The sequence below is a fragment of the Arctopsyche grandis genome, chromosome 12 (assembly GCF_051622035.1).
Source record: "Arctopsyche grandis isolate Sample6627 chromosome 12, ASM5162203v2, whole genome shotgun sequence".
Taxonomy (NCBI): Eukaryota; Metazoa; Arthropoda; class Insecta; order Trichoptera; family Hydropsychidae; genus Arctopsyche; species Arctopsyche grandis.
Window position 1 is genome coordinate 16585632 of NC_135366.1, and position 24424 is coordinate 16610055.

General features: G+C 33.5%; 2 protein-coding genes across 5 annotated transcripts in view; one reads left to right on the forward strand and one right to left on the reverse strand.

Annotated features, from left to right (window-relative positions):
- Positions 1-4375: 4375 nt before the first annotated feature.
- Cdk5 (Cyclin-dependent kinase 5) lies at positions 4376-5715 on the forward strand. The gene is made up of 2 exons (XM_077442008.1): positions 4376-5189; positions 5271-5715. The coding sequence occupies exons 1-2, from the start codon at positions 4532-4534 to the stop codon at positions 5507-5509; spliced, it is 897 nt and encodes a 298-aa protein (XP_077298134.1). The 5' UTR covers positions 4376-4531; the 3' UTR covers positions 5510-5715.
- A 4521-nt stretch (positions 5716-10236) lies between these two features.
- Galphao (G protein alpha o subunit) overlaps positions 10237-24424 on the reverse strand; it is a 68380-nt gene continuing 54192 nt past the window's right edge. For 3 of the 4 annotated variants that reach the window (XM_077442433.1, XM_077442431.1, XM_077442432.1), the window contains 4 exons: positions 11696-11824; positions 11465-11594; positions 11212-11365; positions 10237-11122 (listed from right to left, as the gene is read on the reverse strand). In XM_077442433.1, the coding sequence (XP_077298559.1) occupies positions 10935-11122; positions 11212-11365; positions 11465-11594; positions 11696-11824 (601 nt within the window). In that variant the 3' untranslated portion in view covers positions 10237-10934. The remainder of the gene's footprint in view (positions 11123-11211; positions 11366-11464; positions 11595-11695; positions 11825-24424) is intronic. The other variant, XM_077442434.1, reaches the window with a different exon arrangement.

Sequence of the window (24424 nt, forward strand, 5' to 3'; positions counted from 1 at the left end):
TCTAATAATTCGTACCGTAAGATAAACGAGTTTTACAGAGATATGTGCTATAAAAATAGTTCTAAGCAAGCCATTGAATAAAAAAAATATATATTTTAGAATCGTAAAATATTTTTTTAAGGATAGATCGACATAACCTGTCATAGTTTGCCAAATGATTTAATATTTTTTTTATTTTATGTATGTATCATGTTTACATACAGTTTAATTATTACTTTTTTCTTTACCATTCTAAATTTATTTTTACCGTTTTCTTGCGGAACAGATCTAGAGCATTATAAAAGAGTTATTATACATATATAAGGTCTGTTCATACTTAACCTTTCCTTACCGGTGATAGAAACATAGTCGACATTTACTCTAATTGTGTGAATATCTCTGTAAATATACTAAATACAGAGTTCATATTTTGGGTATTCCTCGGCAATACATTAATGTATTAGATAGAATTATTATAATATACACGTATTTATCTAACGCAACAGAAAAAAATATTTTATCGAAGAATCGGGCATAATGCACAAATGCAGTGTGTGTTATTACGCTTTTTCCTTCAGTCGTGTCCCATTCTCGGTGCGCGCGTGTTGTTTTTTCGTTTCGGAGCTTTTTTGTACCGTGTGGACCAGCACTTTATTTGTGTTTCTTGATTATTATAAAGGAAATACGGTAATAATTATTTAATGTTATTTTTTTTTAATTTGCTATGCTACATTGTATATTATATTTATATTTTCAAAGACAATTTTAATTTTAGAAAAAAATGGCTGAAAGAAATTTGATGAATGAAGAGGAATATGATAGCGATCTCGATTTTGAAATAAATGATAATTTTACTGATACGGAAGATTTTATTGAAGATATGGAAGATACAGATTCGGAATTAGAGGCCAGTGAAAATGAAGACGAAGAAGTGTATACATCGAATCATGGATTTCAATGGAATTCATTACCACCATCACCCTCAAGACGTAGAGAGTGCAATATTGTTACCGAAAATTCAGGACTTATAAATGGTAGCACTCCTGTAAATACTATTAGAGAAATGTTCTCTTTGTTTATAAATTCAAATATGGTGAGAGAAATATGTGAACAAACGAAGCGTCAGTTACATCGTACATCCACGAAAATTATCGAGCCGATATTGGCAGAAGAATTGCTTGCATTCATTGGAATAATGCTTGCGTCTGGCAGAAATAGGACCCGAAAATTAAGCTTAAATGAATTGTGGACTAATGACAGCGCTTTTTGCCAACCATTTTTTACGGCATCTATGTCTTGGGATAGGTTCATCACAATATTCAGTCAAATTCGTTTTGACGACAAAGAAACCAGACAAGAAAAAATACACGTGTCGTCTGATAAATTAGAACCTATCAGGACAATTTTTAATGAATTTGTAGAAGAATGTAAACGTAATTATTCTCCAAGTTGCAACATTACTGTGGATGAACGTTTGGCTACCTATAGAGGCAATTGCCCATTCCGCGTATATATGAAGTCGAAACCCGGTAGATATGGAATAAAAATGTGGGTATCGGCTGACTCTTCAACAGCATATATATTAAATATACAGGTTTATACAGGTATGGTTAATAATTGCCGAGAGATAAATCAAGGGAATCGTGTAGTGATGGATTTAGTTCAACCGCAATATGGCACCAATAGAGGTGTAACAACGGACAACTTTTTTACTTCGGTGGCATTAGCTGATAGCCTTTTAGATAAAGGGCTAACTCTAACTGGCACCCTACGTAAAAATAAACGGGAAATTCCCAAAGAATTTTTACCATCGAAACATAGACTTTTACACAGTAGCTTGTTTGGTTTTACATCAACCAAGACATTAGTTTCGTATGTACCAAAAAAAAAATAAAGCAGTTTTGCTATTGTCTACTCAATTTCATGACAGTGAAGTGAGTAGTCATGAAGAAAAGAAGCCGGAAATAATAATGTTTTATAATAAAACAAAAGGCGCAGTAGATACCGGCGATAAAATGACAAGTGAGTATTCTTGTGCAAGATCAACAAGAAGATGGCCTTTTAGAGTGTTTATGGAGATGCTGGATATAGCTGCGCTAAATGCATATTTGCTATGGGCGCAGAAATATCCAGAGTGGAAGGCGAATAACAGAAGTCGACGAAAATTATTTATTAGAGAACTTAGTTTGGAATTAGCTATGCCCAATATTGTAAGGAGAAAAAAAAGTACAGTAAAATTCCATAAACAACAACAGGATGCTATTGATATGGTTATATCGCAGTATGATCGACAATCACTAGAAGCACATTCCACTAACATTCCGCAAGAAGGCATATCGGAGAATACATCTACCATTTCTAGAGTGCAAACGAGAAACTGTAGATTCTGCCCTTATCCAATGATAAAAAAAAGAACTCGGCTATTGTGCTATATTTGTCAAAAGCCTGTTTGTATAACGCACAGAATTGAACAAAAAATTATTTCATGCTCTGATTGTTATGTAATGGACACAAATATTTAATTTTATTGTTATTCGGTTTTCGTACATTTTTGATGCTATTGTTCTTTACTTACATTTACATAAAATTTATATTTTTATCATTCATGTGAATTTTGTAATTTTTGTAATTGTCTACTTGTATTATAGCAAGGATGAATACTTATATTTATCAATTAATTTTCAACGTTTTCTTATTGTCTTATATTTTTTTTATTTACGTTTACTTCTCATTTTTTTTTTATCAATTTATGTATTTGTGTATTAAAATTATTATTGTGAAAATAAATACATGAAAAGTACATATAAACATATTTTATTTTATTTGATGAAAAAATTGAATATATTTTTACGCATAGGTTTTGAATCATCGCGTAATTCTGGCGGATGTGGCGTGATCACTAATCAGCGAGTCGCGGAGTGGGGGCCTAGTGTTCGTCCTCACTTGGAGATGGGCGGCCCTTTTGGATTGTCGTTCACGCGTCTTCAATTTCATGCTTTTTAGATCGTTTTTAGCAGTATATTACCAATATTGATACATATATATTCATTTATATAGATACGGACTATTACTATAGTCATGAATAGAAGGAAAAATGGTTAAATATTCATATTTATCCGACTTTAAAATCACGAATTTCTAGAACGACTGAGTCGACATCACCGCTGCACGCGTAATTTTTTAGCACCGTAAGGGAAAGGTTAACAGCACTGCACGGCTTCAGCACTGCACGACTCCGTTTCAAATATGTCATTTTATTACATTTCTATTCATATCTACCTACACGTCGCGGTCACGTCACGTTCACAGCACTTTGGCCGAGTGCAAGGCAAAATCGGCTTACTTATACATTACAGGCCATGACGATACGGCGCAATATTGCTTACGTCGTATTGTCGAGTACTTACAATATGAATGCATACAGAAATGCAAACGTCAGAATACAAGTCAGCAAATATATTTCGCCGTTTATCGAATGAAAAATTATGTATAATCGCGTTGTTGTTGGAAGAAGATGCTCAAGAAGGCAATAAAAAAGCACGGAGGCGTTTTGATGTGCATCCCATGTTAAAAAATAGAAAAACAGAAGGAGAGTTTTTGACACTGTATAAGAAACTCGTGGGTGATGGACAAATTTTTTTTAAATATTTCTGTAAAAAATTTTTTTTTTTTTTAAATATTTGCGCCAAAACCATGTCGAAAGATTGAATAGCTGTCAACTGTCACTATCGATAATTGGTCCAAAACAGCAAAGCGGCAGACTCATGGCACGTAATTCGCGTGTATATTTCCAAGATGGCCAAAAAAACGGATACGATACGTTGACGGATGTTGCTGTAAGGTATGAACAGGAAATGTCGGGTACTGCTGAAAGCCTGCCGTGGCGTAAACGTGACGGTTGGTATGAATATACCCATACAAACTGTACCAAAGAATACTTTTCGTACGGCCGGATACCTGCTGAAGTCGGTACGTGCTGACTAGGTATGAACAGACCTTTAATCGGTTTAAATATTGTCAAAATACTTCTCGGTAGCAGTAATTTATTTTAATTACATTAATTTACTCTTTATAATGCTAGGAAATTGTAGTATTTTACTAGCTTTATAATGAAATAAAAATCTATTAGAAATCACACGATTAACTCAAAGCTGAAAATTATTGTAAGTGTTTTGGCGAAAGTCATATTTTTTAAAAACGGGCACAAACTTTTAATCAGTGCGTTGGTATGTGTAAATTTGTACATTACAAACAACTTAAGATTAATTTGAAATACATTTTGTGGTTAAACTAAGGCTTTTTAAATAGAAAAAGTACCACGCATACATATTTTCACTCCATGTCTAATTTTTGATATATAAAGGCCTAGATTTTATAAGAAGTGCGATCTATGGCCGCTAATAGATGTGCTAAGATTATTAAGAGCAAGCTGTCTATCTGTCAGATTGACATGTGTCGGAGGCGCGCGTTGACTCATACCTGCATGAGCTGATTAGTGTGGAGTGGAGCGGCGTGGAGTAGAATAGAATAAGATAAAAAAAATTCAGTCGAAATGCAAAGATACGAAAAATTAGAGAAGATCGGCGAGGGTACTTATGGAACCGTCTTCAAAGCGAAGAGTCGCGACTCGCACGAGGTGGTCGCGCTGAAGCGGGTCAGGCTGGATGATGACGACGAAGGAGTACCCTCATCTGCGCTCAGAGAGATCTGTCTTCTCAAGGAGCTAAAGCACAAGAATATTGTGCGACTGTACGACGTACTCCACAGCGACAAGAAACTAACACTAGTCTTCGAACACTGCGACCAAGACCTCAAGAAGTATTTCGACAGTCTAAACGGAGAGATTGACTCGGATGTAGTGCAATCGTTCATGTATCAGTTGCTGAGAGGTCTCGCTTTTTGCCACAGCCATAATGTCCTGCATAGAGACTTGAAGCCGCAGAATTTACTCATCAATAAAAATGGCGAACTGAAACTTGCCGATTTCGGATTGGCTAGAGCCTTTGGAATACCCGTCAAATGTTATTCAGCTGAAGTGGTCACATTGTGGTACCGGCCACCGGACGTTCTCTTCGGTGCCAAATTATACACTACCAGTATCGATATGTGGTCGGCCGGTTGTATTTTTGCCGAGCTTGCAAATGCGGGTCGACCCCTATTTCCAGGTTCTGATGTAGATGATCAACTCAAGAGAATCTTCAAACTATTAGGTTTATTTCAATTCATAACACTCAAATCATTCGAATTAAGTTTTGTTAATGATTTTAACAATGAAATGTTTCAATTTTTAGGTACACCCACAGATGAGACTTGGTCAGGAATCACGCAACTTCCAGACTACAAACCATTCCCAATATATCATCCGAGTATGAGTTTTTCGCAAGTCGTGCCCAAGCTTTCGAATCGAGGCCGTGACCTATTGCAACATCTCCTTGTGTGTAATCCTATTCATAGAATATCGGCAGACGAAGCTATGGCTCATGGCTATTTTGCCGACCTTAATCCTGCCCTCAAAAATGATAGATCGTAAATGGACTACATTTTTTATATTCATAATTAGAGAATAATAACATACCTAGTCATTTGTATGAGTTGATATTATAATTAAGTATAAAATACATAGTATTAATTTATTTTATATTGTGCAATGTATGTCTTCTATAAAATCAATGTATGTAATTGTAACATATTTGATACAATTTATAGTAAAGAAATACAAATCATTTTACCAACATTTAAAATCTTTTATTTTATGTATGTATGTACATGTACATACATATGTATGCATGTATAATTTTCGAATTACAAATAAGGATGAGTGGTGTGTGGTAGGATTAAAATGTTTGTAGTGTTACAAGTTTTTGGGTGTCGGTAGAGAGGATTGTAGTTGTAGGGCGTTTGAAATGAAACAGCCGAATAGGACATCGAAGTGGGCATTATTTATTTTCCGCATTCACATCAGAGAAACAGACGTACATTGTGTTTTGTTCTATTTTTAATTATCATGTCTCTGGCGTAAAGACTTTACATTAACAAGAATAAATAGCATATCAATTTTGTCTTCTCTATGATAAAATATTATTAATGCTCGGAGGACAAAGTCACATCTGAATATTCAAACTTTTATAAAGTCACAAAAATCTTAAATGTCTATATATTACGTTTTGTGCAAATAAAATCCTATGTACATATATACGTATGTATACATATATATATATATATATATATATATATATATAAATATTTTATTGATACAGTTCCAAGAACGTAAGCTTACTGACAAATTACAAAAATTTAATGCATCATTTACTTCGACACCTCAAACAAATTTTATTTCATTTTTACTTGACTAATACGTAAATATGTAAAAAGCGTCATTTGAAATGTTTTATTTTTTATTTAACTGATGACAAATATAGGCAGACAACATTCTTAACACCTATTTATCAATTATTCACCATATAATTGTCCATTTTGGACTACACGATTCTCCCATTTGACTATAAAGAGACTGCCAATATAAAAACAGCTACACTGTGAATCACTGGCAAAGTATCTCTTTGATTTTATTTTTACTTAATTTTGACAATCTGTTTTACGTGAGCCTTTGTACGTTGTTCATGTAAGAGTACACGTGGATGCGCAAATTCGAAAAAGGAAAAACGTATAAATCAATAAGAATGGGATTGCCAAATCTCCACAAGTCCTCCAAACTGGGAATTAGTTCACTGCTCCGATGAAAATTTTCTCAAAACATCCAATCAGATTTCAACAACCAGAATAATTTTCATCGTTATTCAAATGGGAGACTTTGCTCTTAGGTAGTAATAAAAGTGTAGATTTCACAGCGTGTTTTACTCAACGTTACCCAGAATCGCAGACCCAATTGATTGGCAATCTCAAATAATAAAGTATCAACGAGACAAAGTTTGCGTGTGGCAAAGAGTTGTGTAAAGGTATCTTTGATGATATAAATACAAGGTGCGGGTGGCAGAGACATAATTTTTGATGCGATAAAAAACTATTGACTAGATTATAGTCTAAGATCTCAAATACACACAAATATTACCCACAACTGCAAATCATTTCATACTTGAATAAACATTAAAACATAATCAAGATATACAATTCGTTAAAATGAATGATTATGTAATTTTAATAGGAAACACGAAGTCAGCAGTAGTTTATTTACAAAAATACAAAAGGCAATCAGAGCCCTCTAATTGTCATACAAGTTGCGATTATACAACACGTTCATTCTACAATCGAGCTGTATTTGATGCGTTTGAAGAGTCAAAATTTACAAATAATCGTGCGTGCGCGAGTGACTGAACGCAGGTGTACTCCAAAACGAGTAGATGAATTTTCTTTTTATTTTATATATATATATGTGTCGATATAAAACAACGAAGAGTCCGTCGAGTCACCACACGCGATTTAACTTCATAATGACACACAGGCAACTTATGCATTTTTAAGTAACGTGTGAAAGACATTTTGAAACAAATTTCTTCACATTTCTTAGGAAAAATGAACATTAAAACAATATAAAGACTATATTTTAAAGTAACAAGTATTTTTTGTCAAACAAGCCGAATTGAGCATTCAAAAGATTCATAGAATTTGGTTCTGTATTATTATTTTATTCATGATTATACATAATACTATTAAAAATTTTATTTTTCACATGTCCATCTATGCTATTATATAATAAATGTACACAATTTTTGATCATTCTACTATTCATTTGTGATTTTAATATTATCATTATTTACTATTATAGGTACATTAATTTTACTCACCGCTTATAAATAACGATAGTTTGTATGATTTGAGTTTTTTAGAATTGTGCGAACAAACAATTCTATTAGATCCCGTATTCCTTTGTTTCGGCATGAGAAATGAACTTTTTTTTGTATTCGGCTAAGTCCCTAATTTGTATCATCTGATTATATAAGGGAATGTTTATTTATAAACAATTTTTTTTAATTAATACATTATGATACCCACAAGTATATAAATCATGAATAATTTAATAATTAAAGAAAATATGCGGCATTCGAAGAAGAATGAAGTGCGTTTGTGTGTGAATTATTATTGAACTTAACAAGCAAAAAAGTATTGGAGATTTTTACAACTATGAAAGATTTATATAATGTATTCTAAACTTAATTATATAAATAAATTCACGAAGAAAGATGTAATACAAAATAACATAAATATATTTGTCACATGAACAATTAAACATTTATACAAAAATGATGTTTATCAATTAATTTTGAAAAGAAATACACAATGAATAAAATTACAATAAAACATATACTTCCACTGACAATAAGAATCCCAACAGCAAAATTTGTGGCCTTATAGTTTAGTGTAAAACTTGTTTGCAGTAAAAATTACATAAAAATATTATTATTGCAAATCTTTTTGTCGTTAAAACTAAAATGGTGTATGCAATTTATTAAGAGATTCCTAAAAACACGTTCATTTCTCTTCCTAGTTATTAAATATTGTTTGGTATTCAAATTAAAAACAATTTCACAGTAATAAATGCTATCAAAATTATCAAGATCTTTTAAGTGATATATTAAGTAAATGGAATGAAAGTTACATTTTACAAAAATCAGGAAAAATGAATAAGCTTCATAGAAAATTTTTATATTAAATTCAATCAGAACACATAAAATTTTATTTGTAAATACATACAAAAATAGTAAACTTAATGAAAATAGTAATAATGAATTGTGCAAATGATTCAACCACATTTAAACAATATGAAAATGCATATTCGAAAAAAAGAATCACTAACGTTAAACCACTGATATTATTCAACTTATGGCTTTTTTTTAATGTTGAGAATGTATCATACAAAAAGATCATTTTAGACATAAAAAAATTGTTTGACGCATTAACTAATTCTCAATCATTACCCCCCAAGGTACACAATGTAAAAAATCATGTATATATGAAAAGTATGAAAATAGAGATCATTTAGACAAAAAAAAAATCAGACTGAAAAATATTTATAATGCATATGTGCGAATGTACATGTATTTTATATCAATAATAAATAATGCCTTGTTAAAAAATAAACGAATTTGATATTCCTTTGGAGACACTTAAAAATAATTCTTTAAAATAATGTTATACAAAAATAAATACATATTCAAAAAATCTACATGCAAAAGTAAACAAAATACTTACATATGCCAATTGTAATAAAAGAGTCAAAGAATACATAATACACATACCCACATATTCCTTTCTTTGAATACACATAAAAATAATAAATGCATATGCGAAAATGCTAAATACAAACGAATAACTTTAATTCGATAATGTGTTTGATAAATGAGAAATATATATTGAACGCCTCAACAAATGTGAATGCTAAAAAATACATCAACAATTTTTAGGAGAATGAAGAAGCAGATACGAAATTCATAATTGTGTGAAAATCAGACACACATATGTACATATAAAATATGCACACATGCACACCAATAATTATATATTTATGTATATGTATATACATATAAAAAACAAAAATACCTTGAGGAATTTTTTGAAGAACGAATGAAAATAATGTGCAATTTTTTTGATCCTTATTTTAGTTTTTACTTATTATGCAGTACATTTTACTTCATAAGTATGAAAAAAAAAGAAAAGGAGTACAAAACGTATAATACAACTCGAAAGAAGTTGCATAAAAGTTGTTTTTACAATCAACACTAAAGTTAATATGTATAATGAATCTCCTCACACACATCACTATAGAATTCATATCTAAAATAAGAACATGCTTTGGCTGCTATATTAGTATCCAAAGCAGATTACCATTTCTGCTACAATTCAATATAATCAATTATTGATGGAATTTTTTGTCACAAGTATTGAGTTGGTTTTCACGCACACTTAAAGAAACGATAGCAAGGATAATAAACTAACATTCCTTTTATCCATAATTTAAACGTTATCGATACATTATTTTTAACTTTTATTATTAGATATTATTCATTACAATATTTTATATTTATTTTAAAATAATATGTTTATATATAATATTTTCATGACAGTGTTTTTACAATTTTTTGATCCAGTTTTCAATATGATTTCATATAATAAAATTTAATATTTAAAATTTTGATCCAACATTTTCACAAAACCATCACGAATTATTGTAAAGGAAAAATGTCGCATAAAAAGCATTTTTCTGTTCAGCACTGTTGGAACAAATGTTTTTATTTTTTTCCTGTGCAAAATTTCAATCACCAAATATGAAAACACGAAAATTTAGAATCTTGTAACCAAAATCATAGTTCCTTTATAATAACTGTGATATTTTACATATAAATTGGTCACTAAACCTGGTTGCACAAATATTAAAATCCTCTTAAATAAAAGCTACATTCAAACATACTATAATGGCAGTAGCAAAAACATGCATGAAAATATGTGTGTGCGTTTTCTTGTAATTGATTTAAAAATAATAGTATAAATGTGTATAAATATCTTGTTTCAATAAAAAGATAAGTTGTTGAAAATGTTAATACTCGTACAACCAATTCATTCCATCATTCAAAAATGCATCTTCATAAATTGCAATTTATATAAATGTATACATATACTGAACATGTACGCATACAGATACATAAATTCGTTTTATAAAAAACATTCTAACAACATGAAAATGCATATTTCATAAGCTATAATCTGACTGGACAAATTCAACAAATTAACTTTTCAAAATTTCTAAATTCAAATATAACACTTAAGCATTTAATGTTTAATTATAAAAATATATAAAATAATAATATTGTTTGAATACCAGTCAGCGAGCGAAAAAAAACATGTAAAAAACTTAAAATGTTAAAATTGTACATATATTTGACATTGCGCATAATTTTTTTTATTATATTAATAATTAAATAGTTGTCGAGGATTTGTGGAAGTTAGTAGAGGCCACAGCCACGTAGATTGTTGGCTATGATAACATCCGTGACGGCATCGAACACAAATTGAATGTTATTGGTATCAGTAGCACAAGTCATGTGACAATATATTTCCTTTGTTGTTGATTTATTTTTGGCTTCAAATTGAGCTTGGATATAAGCCGCAGCTTCACCATATTCTTGTGCTCCTAAAAATAAATGAAATTTTATTTTAGCAAAATTATGTAGGCAGGAGCAACAATTTCATAAAATATATAGATAATAAATAATAATATACCTGCATATTCTGGGAAGCATATTGTAAGGGGAGATTTACGAATCTTTTCTTCGAACAAATCCTTTTTATTAAGGAATAAAATAATTGATGTATCAGTGAACCATTTATTATTGCAGATAGAATCAAACAATTTTAAACTTTCCTGCATTCGATTCTGTAACATAAACAATGATATTTAAGTAATTATTAGCTCATTTTACTTGTGATATATAAAACAACGTTAAACAAAATTAGTATAAAAAGTTTTACACACCGTTGTTTCATCTTCATGCAGGACTTGGTCATACTCTGACATAGCTACGCAGAATATAATCGCAGTTACATCTTCAAAGCAATGTATCCATTTCTTTCTCTCAGATCGCTGACCACCAACATCAAATAATCTGAAAAATATCAATATAAATAATGAGTATTAATTATCGATACAAATATAATTGCAAAGATCAACACTACTCCAATATTTTATGAAGGCCCGTATACTCACTTGAAATTAAGGTTTTTGAACGAGAAGTGAACTTCGACAATACCAGTAGTTTTAACACGAGTTCTAAGTATGTCTTGCTCAGTTGGTTGATAATCCTTGGCGCCGAGTCGATCCAAATCGTCCAAGAAACTGTAAAAAGAAAAATTCAATGTCAGTTTTGACAGACGTATTTCAATCATATTTTTAATGGAAAGTTCTACATAATTGAGAGACAATTTTCTGTCAGATTAATCCACAAATTCCTGAATATCCATTGATTTTTTTGAACAAAATTGATTAAAAATATCTCCACTATAGTAACAAAACACAGAATTATTTCCTATAAATACTTTAAATCCAAATTCAATTCAAAACTGCGTGTAAACATCGTCTATTGAGTTTTATGAACTTTGAAAGTCAAATTTTAGATAATTTAGAATATATTTAATCCAAGAAATATTAACACGAAATTTTATTTGATGAGAGAATTCATTGCATTATTGCTGGAGAAATTTAATTTGACTTCAATTTCGACAAGTATAAATGTAATTTTTTTTCAATTAGAGGTGTAGAAAAACAACAAAAGATTAAAAAGATATATTTATTAACCCTAAACTGGGATCAATTTTGGTTCTCTTTTCAACATCAAGAAATCTACACACACTGATTACATTTAATAATACGAATTTAACGTGTGGACGACTTGTTTAATCCAATTTATTTTGTCAATATCAGAACTAACCTCTTAAATTTTGTAATCAATTTATTGTCGTTTTTTTTTTCAATTAAATATCAAAACAACCAATAGACAAACAATTCGGAAACGGAATAATCAATCTGGCGAAAGTGTTCGGACCACCTGTATGAAATGATGAGGAAACGACTACATCCATTGATAGACCCATCGGACGAATTACTACGTTGGGCAACGTCTACAGAGATCAAACTGGAGGGTTGCGCAAAATTGGCGATCTTGTGAACGGCGGGCAAGACACAACGAGCGATAGTAGGCGAAAATGTGTTGCAATTCGCCAATTTCAAACGAGTCTGCACAACGGGGGTTTTTGCAGTACCACATCAGGGGGCGTCGCGTCACCTGGAGGGGCGCCGCCCCCCTCTCTGACCTACATAGAGCGCCCCGAGGTGCGCCGCACGAATCGATACCCCCCCTTGTGAAAAACGTGACCACGACTCGCCACCAAAACGCTATTATCCGTTCCTGGGTATGTGTGTGTGTGTCATCATATGATCGTCACCGATGCGCTCCGCATGAACGAGCGTTCGTTGATAATGAACGATGATGGGGGGAAAACACTGGAATGAATTGGAAAATGCTCTTTATGTATGTATGTACGTAGCTGAACAGGGTGGGTGTGTTCTATCAGTGTTTACGACTGGTGAAAATATTGTTCAGTGTGAGCAACAAGCGGAATAATGGACGAGACGATGACATTGAAAAATCTATATATGTACAATACCCTTTTTTTTTTTAAATTTGTTATCAATCAGAGTTGTGCCTGTTGATATAACAACAGTTGGTTTTGGAAAGGAATATTGAAATGTGTAAAAAAAAACAAAATCGATGAATATTTAAATGCTGACCAACGTCGATCGGCGTTTCGCAAACAAGTCCATGGAGCTTGAAATACGCCGATAGGCGTTGTTTTTTGGGTATGTAAAAAATATATAAGAATACTCCCGCTAAGCCTTTCCAGGTAGCATTAAACATGGGTCGTGTAAACCGTGTCAATGTTTATAAAGACTGGTTTACACCGGAATTTCTGAATTTATAACCGTAGCAGAATTTCTCGATGGAAATCCCGAACTGCTGAGTATTTCAGATTGTGGCTTGGCATTTGGATTGTGAGCATTACATTTAAACAACAATGAAGAAGATGGAACTAGTTTTGGAAAAATACATTCATGAATACACTTCTTTTGTTTATTTTATATTGTTGCAAGATATATTAGAATCTAAATACACCTTTACAAAACTCAAAATCCTCGGTGGTAGTTATCTAAGGTTTGTTTGGATTAGCTACAATTTTTATTCCTGCTTTTTATTTGATTTCTAAATAATTCTAGTTGGAAATATTTGCGAAATTTTCAGGGTGGCGGGCTTTTAACAGAAAAGACGTCAGCACTCAAAGGGTTAAAGAAATTTGCATATACACCAGTCGCGGTAACATTTAGGACGAAATCACACAGGAAGGAACGCGGCACATGGTTTTTGTTAGATACTTTTAAACATGTGAAAAAAATGTAGCTTGCCTTGCACATATCCATAGCACGCCCAGCACACACCGTCCCAAAATCACCCCCTGGAGTGTATTCGGTAAAATTTTATCCTAAAACTTTAACTTTAAAGTGATCGATAACGGTGTATCCCATATTTGAAGAAATGTGGGAGAACCCCCAAAGCAGGGAGCCAAACACACGACGTGCCGTTTTTCCCTGTGTGATTTCGCCCTTATGGTCGCATTGCGTAGAAAATGTTTGTGGTCGTTTAAATAGTACAAACAAATTATTTAGGATTTGAGTAATGGTAAGAACATACTCAAAAGTGCGGCACGGGACGCGTTCATGGACCAGCGGTGAGTAATAGTAGTTTTGGAACTGAAAATTGGACTTCCGCCACTTAGAAATATAACGGGCTCATATGTATTTGAAAATTTAAAATAAATAAGCATACATATCCAAAATGTAACGCGCATTGTAAAACATCTATGTTTTAAATATTGATCTAAAACTGATTATTAATTAAATAGTCACACAGTTCGAGACGAGCTATGCACATCCTTCATATTGAGCATCAAGACAATTCAAATAAAACCAGCAAATATTTACATATCATCCATTGGAATGAAAATTGAATTAAATTTTCGACTTTAATCAATTTTAGCCTTGGACTTTAAATTTGATGAAATATCAGAACATTCCATCAAGATAGCGCTGTTTATATTGGGTGCAAATTTAAGCATGAAACATAATTTCTGCAAAATTTTCAAGCGAACCTCCACCCAGTTCAAAGCGAGAGCTACCGGGGAGCTTTGGCAGTGTCGTCGAGGGGGAGAACAGGGGTGGCACGTCGGTAACGAAGCCAGGGGGGCGAAGGAGCCTCCAGAAGGGGCGGGGGCGCGGCAACAGGTAATCCGCCACGGCAGGGAGCGGAAGGGAGGGAAACCGACCCCCGGCCACATTCGCTTATCCTAGGTCGCGCTGAACTCGGCGGACCTCTGAACGCGAATCTTGCACGCATCACCCACCCACCCACCCCTCACACACATATTTTATAATATGTGCACGAGCGAATGCGGAAGCCGCAAAAAAGGGTAGGTGTCCCCGTTCTGTAAACAGCTGCGACCGAGGATCGGCGTGTGTACGGAGCTTTTTAAAGTTACCGTTTAGTCTAGGGTAGGGAAAGGCTGTGGTATGAGGGTTGATAAGGTGGAGAAGGCGGTGGAGGGAGAGACAGGAGGGGGTGGGCGTGTCCGTGACGTCATGGGATCAATAAGCAAGCGGGCGGGTTGAGGGGGAGAGAGCAGAGCCACCCGCTCCATAGCCATGTGCCACAAGACGACATAACACCCGGTCACTCTTGTCACCACGCAATCCACGTGCTGTGACGATCTTGGAACACGGCGAAAGGGAGTGAGAGGGCGAGTGCACATTCTGAACTTTGACCCTGTGTTTATTACACATAGGTACATATATAGATTGCGTCGAAGCCTTGCCCATACTTTTCCCGTATAAGCGAGTGCAAATTTCGAGAATGTGATATTTGAGCCGTGGCTATATGCTAAATTTAGACCAAAAGTTCGCTTACTTATAAAAAATGTGCGATTTCGATTTCGAAAGATGTTGTATCATCATGACGAACATTTTTAATGTCTTTTCATGAGGTTTAAATGGTTACATCCGAAAAAAGGGCAATTTGTATGGAAAAACTTCAAATTTAGAAAGACGATACAACTTTAAGAAACGGTAGGGGATCATTTTACTTTAGGTCTGTATTCACTTTTGGCGACAGCGATCATATTTGCAAATTTTTACTCGTATTCGAACCATAATTTTTTCGAGAGTCATTTTAAGGGCAAAAACACACTGAGTGGTATGGGACGTCATGTGTTCTTGGGTTCCCGCTGAGACTGTAGACAGTGGGTGTTTCCCAAACCGAATTCGGGTGTATGTACTTGCACGTGCAGAATGCATATATTTGGGAGGTCGCACGTGCATGCATATCCATATGCAACCGACAAGTTTCTTCTAGATTTCTTCAAATAATGGGATTCACCGTTATCGATCAAGTTTGATCAGTCAAGTAAGGATAAATACAAGGATAAAATATCACCGAAAACACTCCAGAGGGTGATTTTTGGGAGATTTTTGCCAGAGGTGCTGCGTTTTTTTGCATGCAAAAGTATCTTAAAAAAAAAACACGTACCACGTCCCACTCAGTGTGTTTTCGCCGTAAGAGTAAGGGTACAGCATAGCAGTTCACGTTAACGACAGTTTTAATTCAAACTATGTATACAGCAACGCACGTTTAGACAAGTTTTGACAAAATCGGCTTACAATTATATTACAGAACGCGAAGATACGGCGCAATATTGCTTGCGTCGTTCGTCGAGCCAATATTATCACAATATGACATTTCCGAAAATATTCATATGCACACTTTCGTTAATACGCATGCACTCGCTACTATATTTCCAGTGGCCAAAGAAAACCGGTTTCGCTTGATACTGTTGTATAGCATGAATAGACTTAGTCGGCTATTGCTGTTACGTCTACACCACGTCAGACATAAATGTGTTCAAATAATGATAGATTTTTCGTTTCTAACAAACATACATACATAGATGCCGGGTACTAAGTACTCCATGCTCTTAGGTATCATCTATTTAATATTGAATGCTGGATAGTAAATTAAAGTTTGTTACAGGTGCTAGTTAATACTTGTTCGCACCTTCCGAGACAATAACGTCCAAAAGTGAAATAATTCCTTTGTCAGTTCATCGAACTTTTAACTTTAGTCTCTGGAGAATATGTATGCTAGAGCCGCCCTACATCTCAGCTTAGTATTTAAGGTTTCTGAGGCTTTTGCACGAACGCGGCTTAATCAAAAACATAATTCACAGCCCATTGTTAGTAACCAACACTAATAAAACACTGACAAGTTTGCGGTACAGGGCAATCAATAAGGATATTAGTCATAAGTAAAGTTATACATACAATCTCGATTTACCTACAAAACATAATAATTTGAAAACTATATATTCATATTTTCAAAATTGTGAATGCAAACTAGAGCTCTAATTAAAAGTCCATAGCCTAAATTTGTATGATTACACATGTAAATTAAGCAATATAGAGCTTAGTTTCGAATGATTTTAATTTCACAAAATAATCAGCATGTCAAAATATGAATCACTCCGCATAATACAAACATATGTACATAAGTACCTTCCTCGTCACAGATTTGAACAGTGTGTATTCAGCGGATATGTTTAATAAATTTTTCAATTGAGCATATAAAGTAAATGGAAAATTGACGTGGAAATGGTTTTAAATTGCATGACTGATAGATGGGTATAATGCCATTATGTCAATTTTATTTTGCAAACGATAAAGTATTGCGTGCGTGTAATTTAATAGAAAATATGCACAGCTACAATAGAGAATAAAACCATTCGAACATTCGGCCTACTTTTATATACCTCGCTATAATAGACCTATTTGTATTTCGTAAAAATAGCGAATAGCTTCAATAACCATAGGAATGTTTTGCATCGATACGGCAGATATAAATCAGCAATTGTCAGCGAGTTTATAATGCAGCTCCGTTTTTAAAATATGCAAAAATAAGCAATAGATCCAACGAAATCGTTTCACAATTAAGACTGCTTCAATTAAAAAAAAAAAAATTTACGAAATTTTGTACAAAAAACATTGCATTATTTGAGAAACATTCGGCGGTACAATTACGATGTAGACACTTTGACAAGCATCCGAAACAGTAGCACACTCCTACAATATTACATACAGATTATATGCTCACATTCGATTTATTAAACTAACGATCAGGCAAAGTTTGTGTATTTTTTAAACGCTGGTCAGAACAGATTGACCTTTCGAGAGTTCATCTGCTATGAAGCAATACACTGGCGTAAATATACCGTGCAGCAAGTAGAACGCGTCTCGGAGACTCATCTTGCAACTGGAGGAGATAGTTTCCGTAATTATTATTGTACGAAGTGGTTGACCAATGCGTATGAAAAAATTGCACCATACATTCGCAAACGGCTATTAATATGAGAATCGACCTAAAGCGAGACGAGGAAATGAAAGGCTAAAAAAATTTCGGCGATCTTTGCGCAACGAGCCCAGATACTCGAGACAGAACCGAAGGAAAATAAATATCTCGTGTGAATCGAGATGTTGAGAAAAGGAAAACTTGAATTTTTTACGAAATTGTATATGAATTATGATGGTAATAGTTAACCGAGATTATTTCCCAAAACTTTAAAGGAACCCGTTTTCCAAATACACAATAAATATTTCACGAATCTTGTGTAATGTATGTAAAAATAAGTAAAAATCACATTAAATTAATAGCAAACGTCCGAAAAAATAAACTAAAACTATGAAGCATGATTACAGAGCACATTACATTATCGTCTTCGTACATACGAACGAATTTATTACGGATGCGTTTCTTTAACATGAATTCGACGTGGTTTCCGCAAATTTGGTACAACACAACGCCGCCTTACAAATACTAGGCAAATGAACAAAGAAAGTAAAGAAATAATATAATAAAAATTCTCTAAAATGCGCACAATGGTCAATTAATGCGATAAAAAAATGCGTTTCTCAACGCCGAGAATTTTCAATGAGCAATGTACGATAGCATCTTTATTGGGCGATGGGTACACATGAAAATGTTTCATAAGGGCTTTATTATTATATCACATGTAAATTTTGAATTACCACTAAGTAGGCACCTTAACATAACTTATAACACTCAATGAAATTAGGTAACGGAATTATATACAAGTTTAACTGTCACACGGTAGAGATGTAACAAATCATTGTCTAAGTTGTCAAAAATTATATTCATGAAAGTCAAATTTGTGTTGCTTCTACATTTTCATAATAATTTGACGGGTAAAAATAGTTCAAATTATCTATACTGAGTATGTAACTCAAACTATTATTATTATTAATCATACAATGACAAAAATTAATAAAGATAACTAAGAAAAAAGCTTGTTAAACTAAAATCTATATTACATGGGTGAAGCGACGCGACGCGACAAGGATACTCAAATAATTCGAAGACTCAGTCACTTTGCACGCTTCTTTACCATTTACTGAATATAAATTGATTAAAATCACTAAATATTTATAGCAAGATAAAGCTTGGGCTGATTTGTTGGTTGGAGACGCATGGATTGTACATATGTATGTACTATTTATTCGTATACACATATTTATATTTGTATGTACCAGGAAAGTCTAACAGGTAAACCCCAATGCGCCTTCCTGGCCAATTGTAAACATCGATAAACAATTTATACAGCAATTTTACAAATCAGCAACAAGCATTTTATAAATCAGAAAATTCGAGATGCTAAAAGCTCGAATTTTGCGAAAACAGAATAAGGTTGCCAATTTGTTGGAACCGTTTCAATGAAATCAGATATATTGGCAAACTGATAGGAGACGATCGATCCAAAGTCTGGCTAGCAGCACCGAGACAGGGATTGAACCCTCAGTGACCACTCAGTTGAAAGCATTACACGCTAACCATTGATCTATTCTACTGGTTTGTTTATGTGCTATATGTTTCCGTCAAAGTGTATTACCAGTTGTAATATATTTATTTTATCTGGAATTTTAGATAATTCATACTCGAATACTAGTTAGTATACAGTATAGTATATAGGCGAAAGAACATAATACATATTAACTGATTATGACCAGTTAGATTGTAAATTCATTAAAGAATCCTGGCCGCCGATCTTAAGGTATGACCAGACTTATGCAACCAGAATGCTTTAAAGCCCACAACAAAATGGTTCACTATTGTCAAGATTTTTTTTGTTCTCTTGCTTTGTAGGACAAAAGTGAACCATTTGAAGATAATGAACCATTTTTTGTAGGTTAAATCATCCTGGCCGCCTAAGTCTGGTTATGACTAGAGGTAGGACCGGAAGCATGCCTTTCTTTGTTTATTGTTCGTTGTGCATTGTTCATTTTTATGATGAACCTTTGTTAAAGGTTCGCCGAACCTTTTTTTTATTGCACTCTGGCTTTGTGAATAGACCCAAAACGCCGTGATTCCTGGAAAAAGCACGCTCTCTATCCGCCCTTTAGTTATGACCAGATATTTTCTCTCTTCCTTTGTGCGTTAATGGAGAGGTCTATTGTTATTTTATGGGGGAATCCTCGCCCCCTAAGTCTGTTTATGACAATAAAAGCAATCAAGTTTAATAAATTAACGATTGGCCGTAAGGCGCACATAGAAATCGCATTTCAAAGCCCTTCATAACGCGCGTATAGCATAAGACACAATCTGGCAATAGTGATGACTAAAGCCCGGACGCAGAGCGCGCCGTTCATTGTTCAAATGTTGTAAATGCATCGTTAAAGGTTTGCCGAACCTTTTTCACAAAGCATTTACAACAATTGAACTATGAGCGGCGCGCTTTGGGTCCGTACTTTAGTGACGACTGCTGTATAATGATGCACCGACGATACACGGAAGTCAGTATCCATAACAAGAAAGTCACGCCAAACCACACGATACAAGTTAGCAAAGTAAGCAAGCAAGCAAGCCCATTTTTTCACAATATTTATTCAGTGGATTGAAAGTTTTAGAGTCGACTACATACGTTCACGAGCGTAATTTTCCCAACACTTTTATAATCCGAGTAAGCCTTATTCATGACGAAAGACGACAAGCGAAATTTAACACGTTTGATTGAGGGAGTAGCCTGAGAGCCGCGCCCAACTCACTCACATGCACAACCCATCATGCTAATGGTTGTCAAAATGTCGCACACGCACCTCGAGACATGCACTTCGAATGTATGCAAACAACATTACACGTCAGAGACAACAATCTGGAACAATAGTCCGGCGATAATCAAGCAAGTGTTGACGTTGAACCGAGATGAAGTTACCTCATCGACGGCCAGGTGAGCCTGCCGACCCACATTTAGGTCGAGATAAGTTATGCCATCCACACCCGGAAAACGAAGAGCGATCGTGAAATAATTGGATTTGTCTGAGAGAATTGCTTGTATGTATGTATGTTTGTTTATAAGGAGTGTAAACTAGTTCGCCGGCATACATATTCGTATATACGTACATATGTACCTGAGTACAAGCTACTTTTTACAATCCTTTTAGATACATACGTATATAAATAAAATTTTAAAATGTAATACACAATGATCAGTTCCGCATTACTCTACTTACCATTATGTAAAGTGTGGGTTTATTTGGGTTAAAAATTACTCATTTTTATTACATCATCGATTACCGAAAAACTGCATCAATCGTCAGTTAAGAGTAAGATTTAATAATTCACCGCAGCGCAGCATACGAGATGATATAATCTTAATGTATAATATTAGGGTGAAGTGTGCCATTTTTTTTTTAACTTCTTATTTAAAAAAACTATTCTTACCACATTTGAATGCTTCCTGTATAGATACGTACATAGATATATGTAAGTCATGAGCTAAAAGTTCGAATTCGATTTCAATACTGGTTGAAAGATTAATTTGAATCGATTTGATCTGATGGTTCGCCAGAATATTGGCACGGCTCGAAAGCATTGAAGTATAATGTACTTCTCACACCAGGCCCAATCAGAAATGAAAAACGGACTCATCCTAACAGCTGATTACCGATAATATGACCGCAATCGCACAATAGCAGCGTTTTCAGTTTCTTTACGACTGATATAATGGGTAAAATTTATTATTAGATATGACAACGACCTTGCACCACATATCGAGTTATTTTTTCTACAGAAAAAACCAGGGCTGTGGAGTCCGCGTCGGAGTCGTAAAAATCAACCGACTCGAACTATTTTTAATTATTTTCTTTATTACCGTATGAGTTAACTAGTCTCTAATTGTATTGAAGTAAATCACTATGGATATAATGTATTTACTTTTTATTACATATTTCAAAAATACCAATATTTCAATAAATTGGGTAACATGTACATTTTTTAAATTCCTTTATTTTTTACAAGCCTCTTTTATATTTCACCTCGCCAACGATTCAGTATCTATTCCTACAGTCTTCCGATCGTTTTGAAACTTTGCCATTTTTCCGCGGTTTGGTCAACGATGGAAATTTAAATCGATTCTGATAGTTCGATGATGAAATATAATCGTAATTGACACGTTTAAAAATGCAAAAAAAGTCGATCTTACTAAAATCATTCAAGCTGGAGTCACAACAAAAATTCGGAGTCATGGAAAAAAACTGAAGAATACTCAAATAAGCTATCAAATAAAGTCGAAGAGTAAAATTTCGTATACACCATTTAGCTTTGACCACGAAGCGAAAGAATCGTTAAAATTATTTATCGCCCATTAACGCTAATTGTTAACGACTAATACTATACATAAAATAATCCAGATAGCGTATGCAAACACAGGATGATATTTCGATAAGGTAAAAATCTTATTCGATCAACTACAAAATATCAAGTCAAGTAAATAGAAGCATGTACAATATGGGTTGAAAATACACAGAATTAAAGCGAGCCCGAGGAATCACGGAACAATGGGATCATTAAAGATGGTATGTAAACTTTACACTACATATGTATATACTAACAGCAATTCCGCAATACGGCACAATTGTGAATGACTATTGCGCAATAAATTCGTATGTGAGTGTGCGAGTATAATCGTGCGTGACATAAAATACGAGAGCTAAGTGTTACGTCTTCCTGGGTACGGATTCCGATGATGGTAAATAGTAAATAGTAGTAGATGGCAAATTTTCTTCTCTAGACGGTGTTTTGTGTTTGTCTTCGACACAGCAAATGGCACGCACTGATTAGCACTTGTGCGACAACGTAACTTTTACGCAATAAACCCAATAAATTAACTTAAAGTTTGCCTCAAAGTAATGCACACCATATATTTTAAATTTCAATTATGCTACATTATAAAACCGGAGAATGCAAAATATTTAACTAGAGCAATGCAGATTTTTTAAATTGATATTTATGTAACAAATTTATGTAATATATTTAAAAAAGTGTCCACTGTATAGGTTAAAGTATTTTTAAATAAGTTTAATCACGAGTGGGTAATAGTCGTATTGAATCTATTACGATTATATGAAATGTCAACGCACTTCCGATGATGAAGACATAAATTAGCGAGAGCATTTCACAATGGTCAAATATTAATTATCGGGAGAAATGACTTTTACAGTGTGTGCATATAACGCAATACTTTTACGTAATGTAATGGTACATACATATGTATATACGTTCCAAACTGGGAAAGTACAGCGTATATGTATGTATGCATACTATTCGTAAAGTACTTTTGTGAAGATAGTGAACGAAACAAGGACGAAAAAAATCCGACTAAAAACCGGTACCGGAATTGAATAATGGATAAAAAAAAAGACAAATAAATATGCGGCCAACACACGATATTCTGGCTCATTCTACGTGCGAACTTAATATTGATAATGTTTGTTGATGGAGAAACGAATTTAATAAGTTTATAAATAGAAAAATGAACAAAATCAATATGTGCCACATACTAAATATGGAACGGGAACTTCCGGCCGATTGATTTTGACGACGTTTTTATAGATTGTATCTCAAAAACGCGAGTGATATCATAAATACGAAATGAATAATTTATAAAATAGCTCGTAAACTATGATACCATTTATTGAAGCATTATAAATATACATACATTTTGCCATTCGGTAAAAAAGTAAAGAAGTAAAACAACCATAGAGATCCAGTGACGTCGAACTTAAAGCACGCGTGCCGTTTGACGATTATCTTCAATACTACATAACTCAATTGAAAAATGATTATAACGCCAATGGAGCAGTTAAATACTATACTATAGCTATATCATAAGGCTAATAATATATTTAACTGCCCCATTGTTGTCATGATATGTTGAGATATGAAACAATATTAAGGGAATAATTTAATAGGTTCTCCATCGCATGAAGCAATAAAACGAGAGAAAACGCCTAATAGATTATACAGAAATAGACAGATGGAATACAAAAGGCGTTCAGGATCTGACAGAACCAAGAAAATTGACTGAATGTGAACGTAATTGAATGAAATGTTGCCTAATATGAACAGTTCACATCTTTTTTCACATCCTCATTGTATTATTTTATATAATCCTAAAGCAAAATAATAAAATTTAAACAATTTTTACTAGCAGTTTTTTCCCCACAAAATTGTATTTAAGTAAGTTTATTTTAATATTATACTAAATAAAAATGATGATTCACGCAGCTGTGTATGATCAAAAATCATATTGATCGATTCTGTAGAGTAATAGAACCACATACAGCCAAATAGAATTTAATAGAATAGAATAATGTTTTGGAAACGTTAATGTTTGGAATGAATAGTTGAGGACATTAATGCAGAAGCAAAAAGTTGATTCTTGAATTCAATTATCTTAGAACTGTCTTACTTTTAACATTTGTATCAATAAT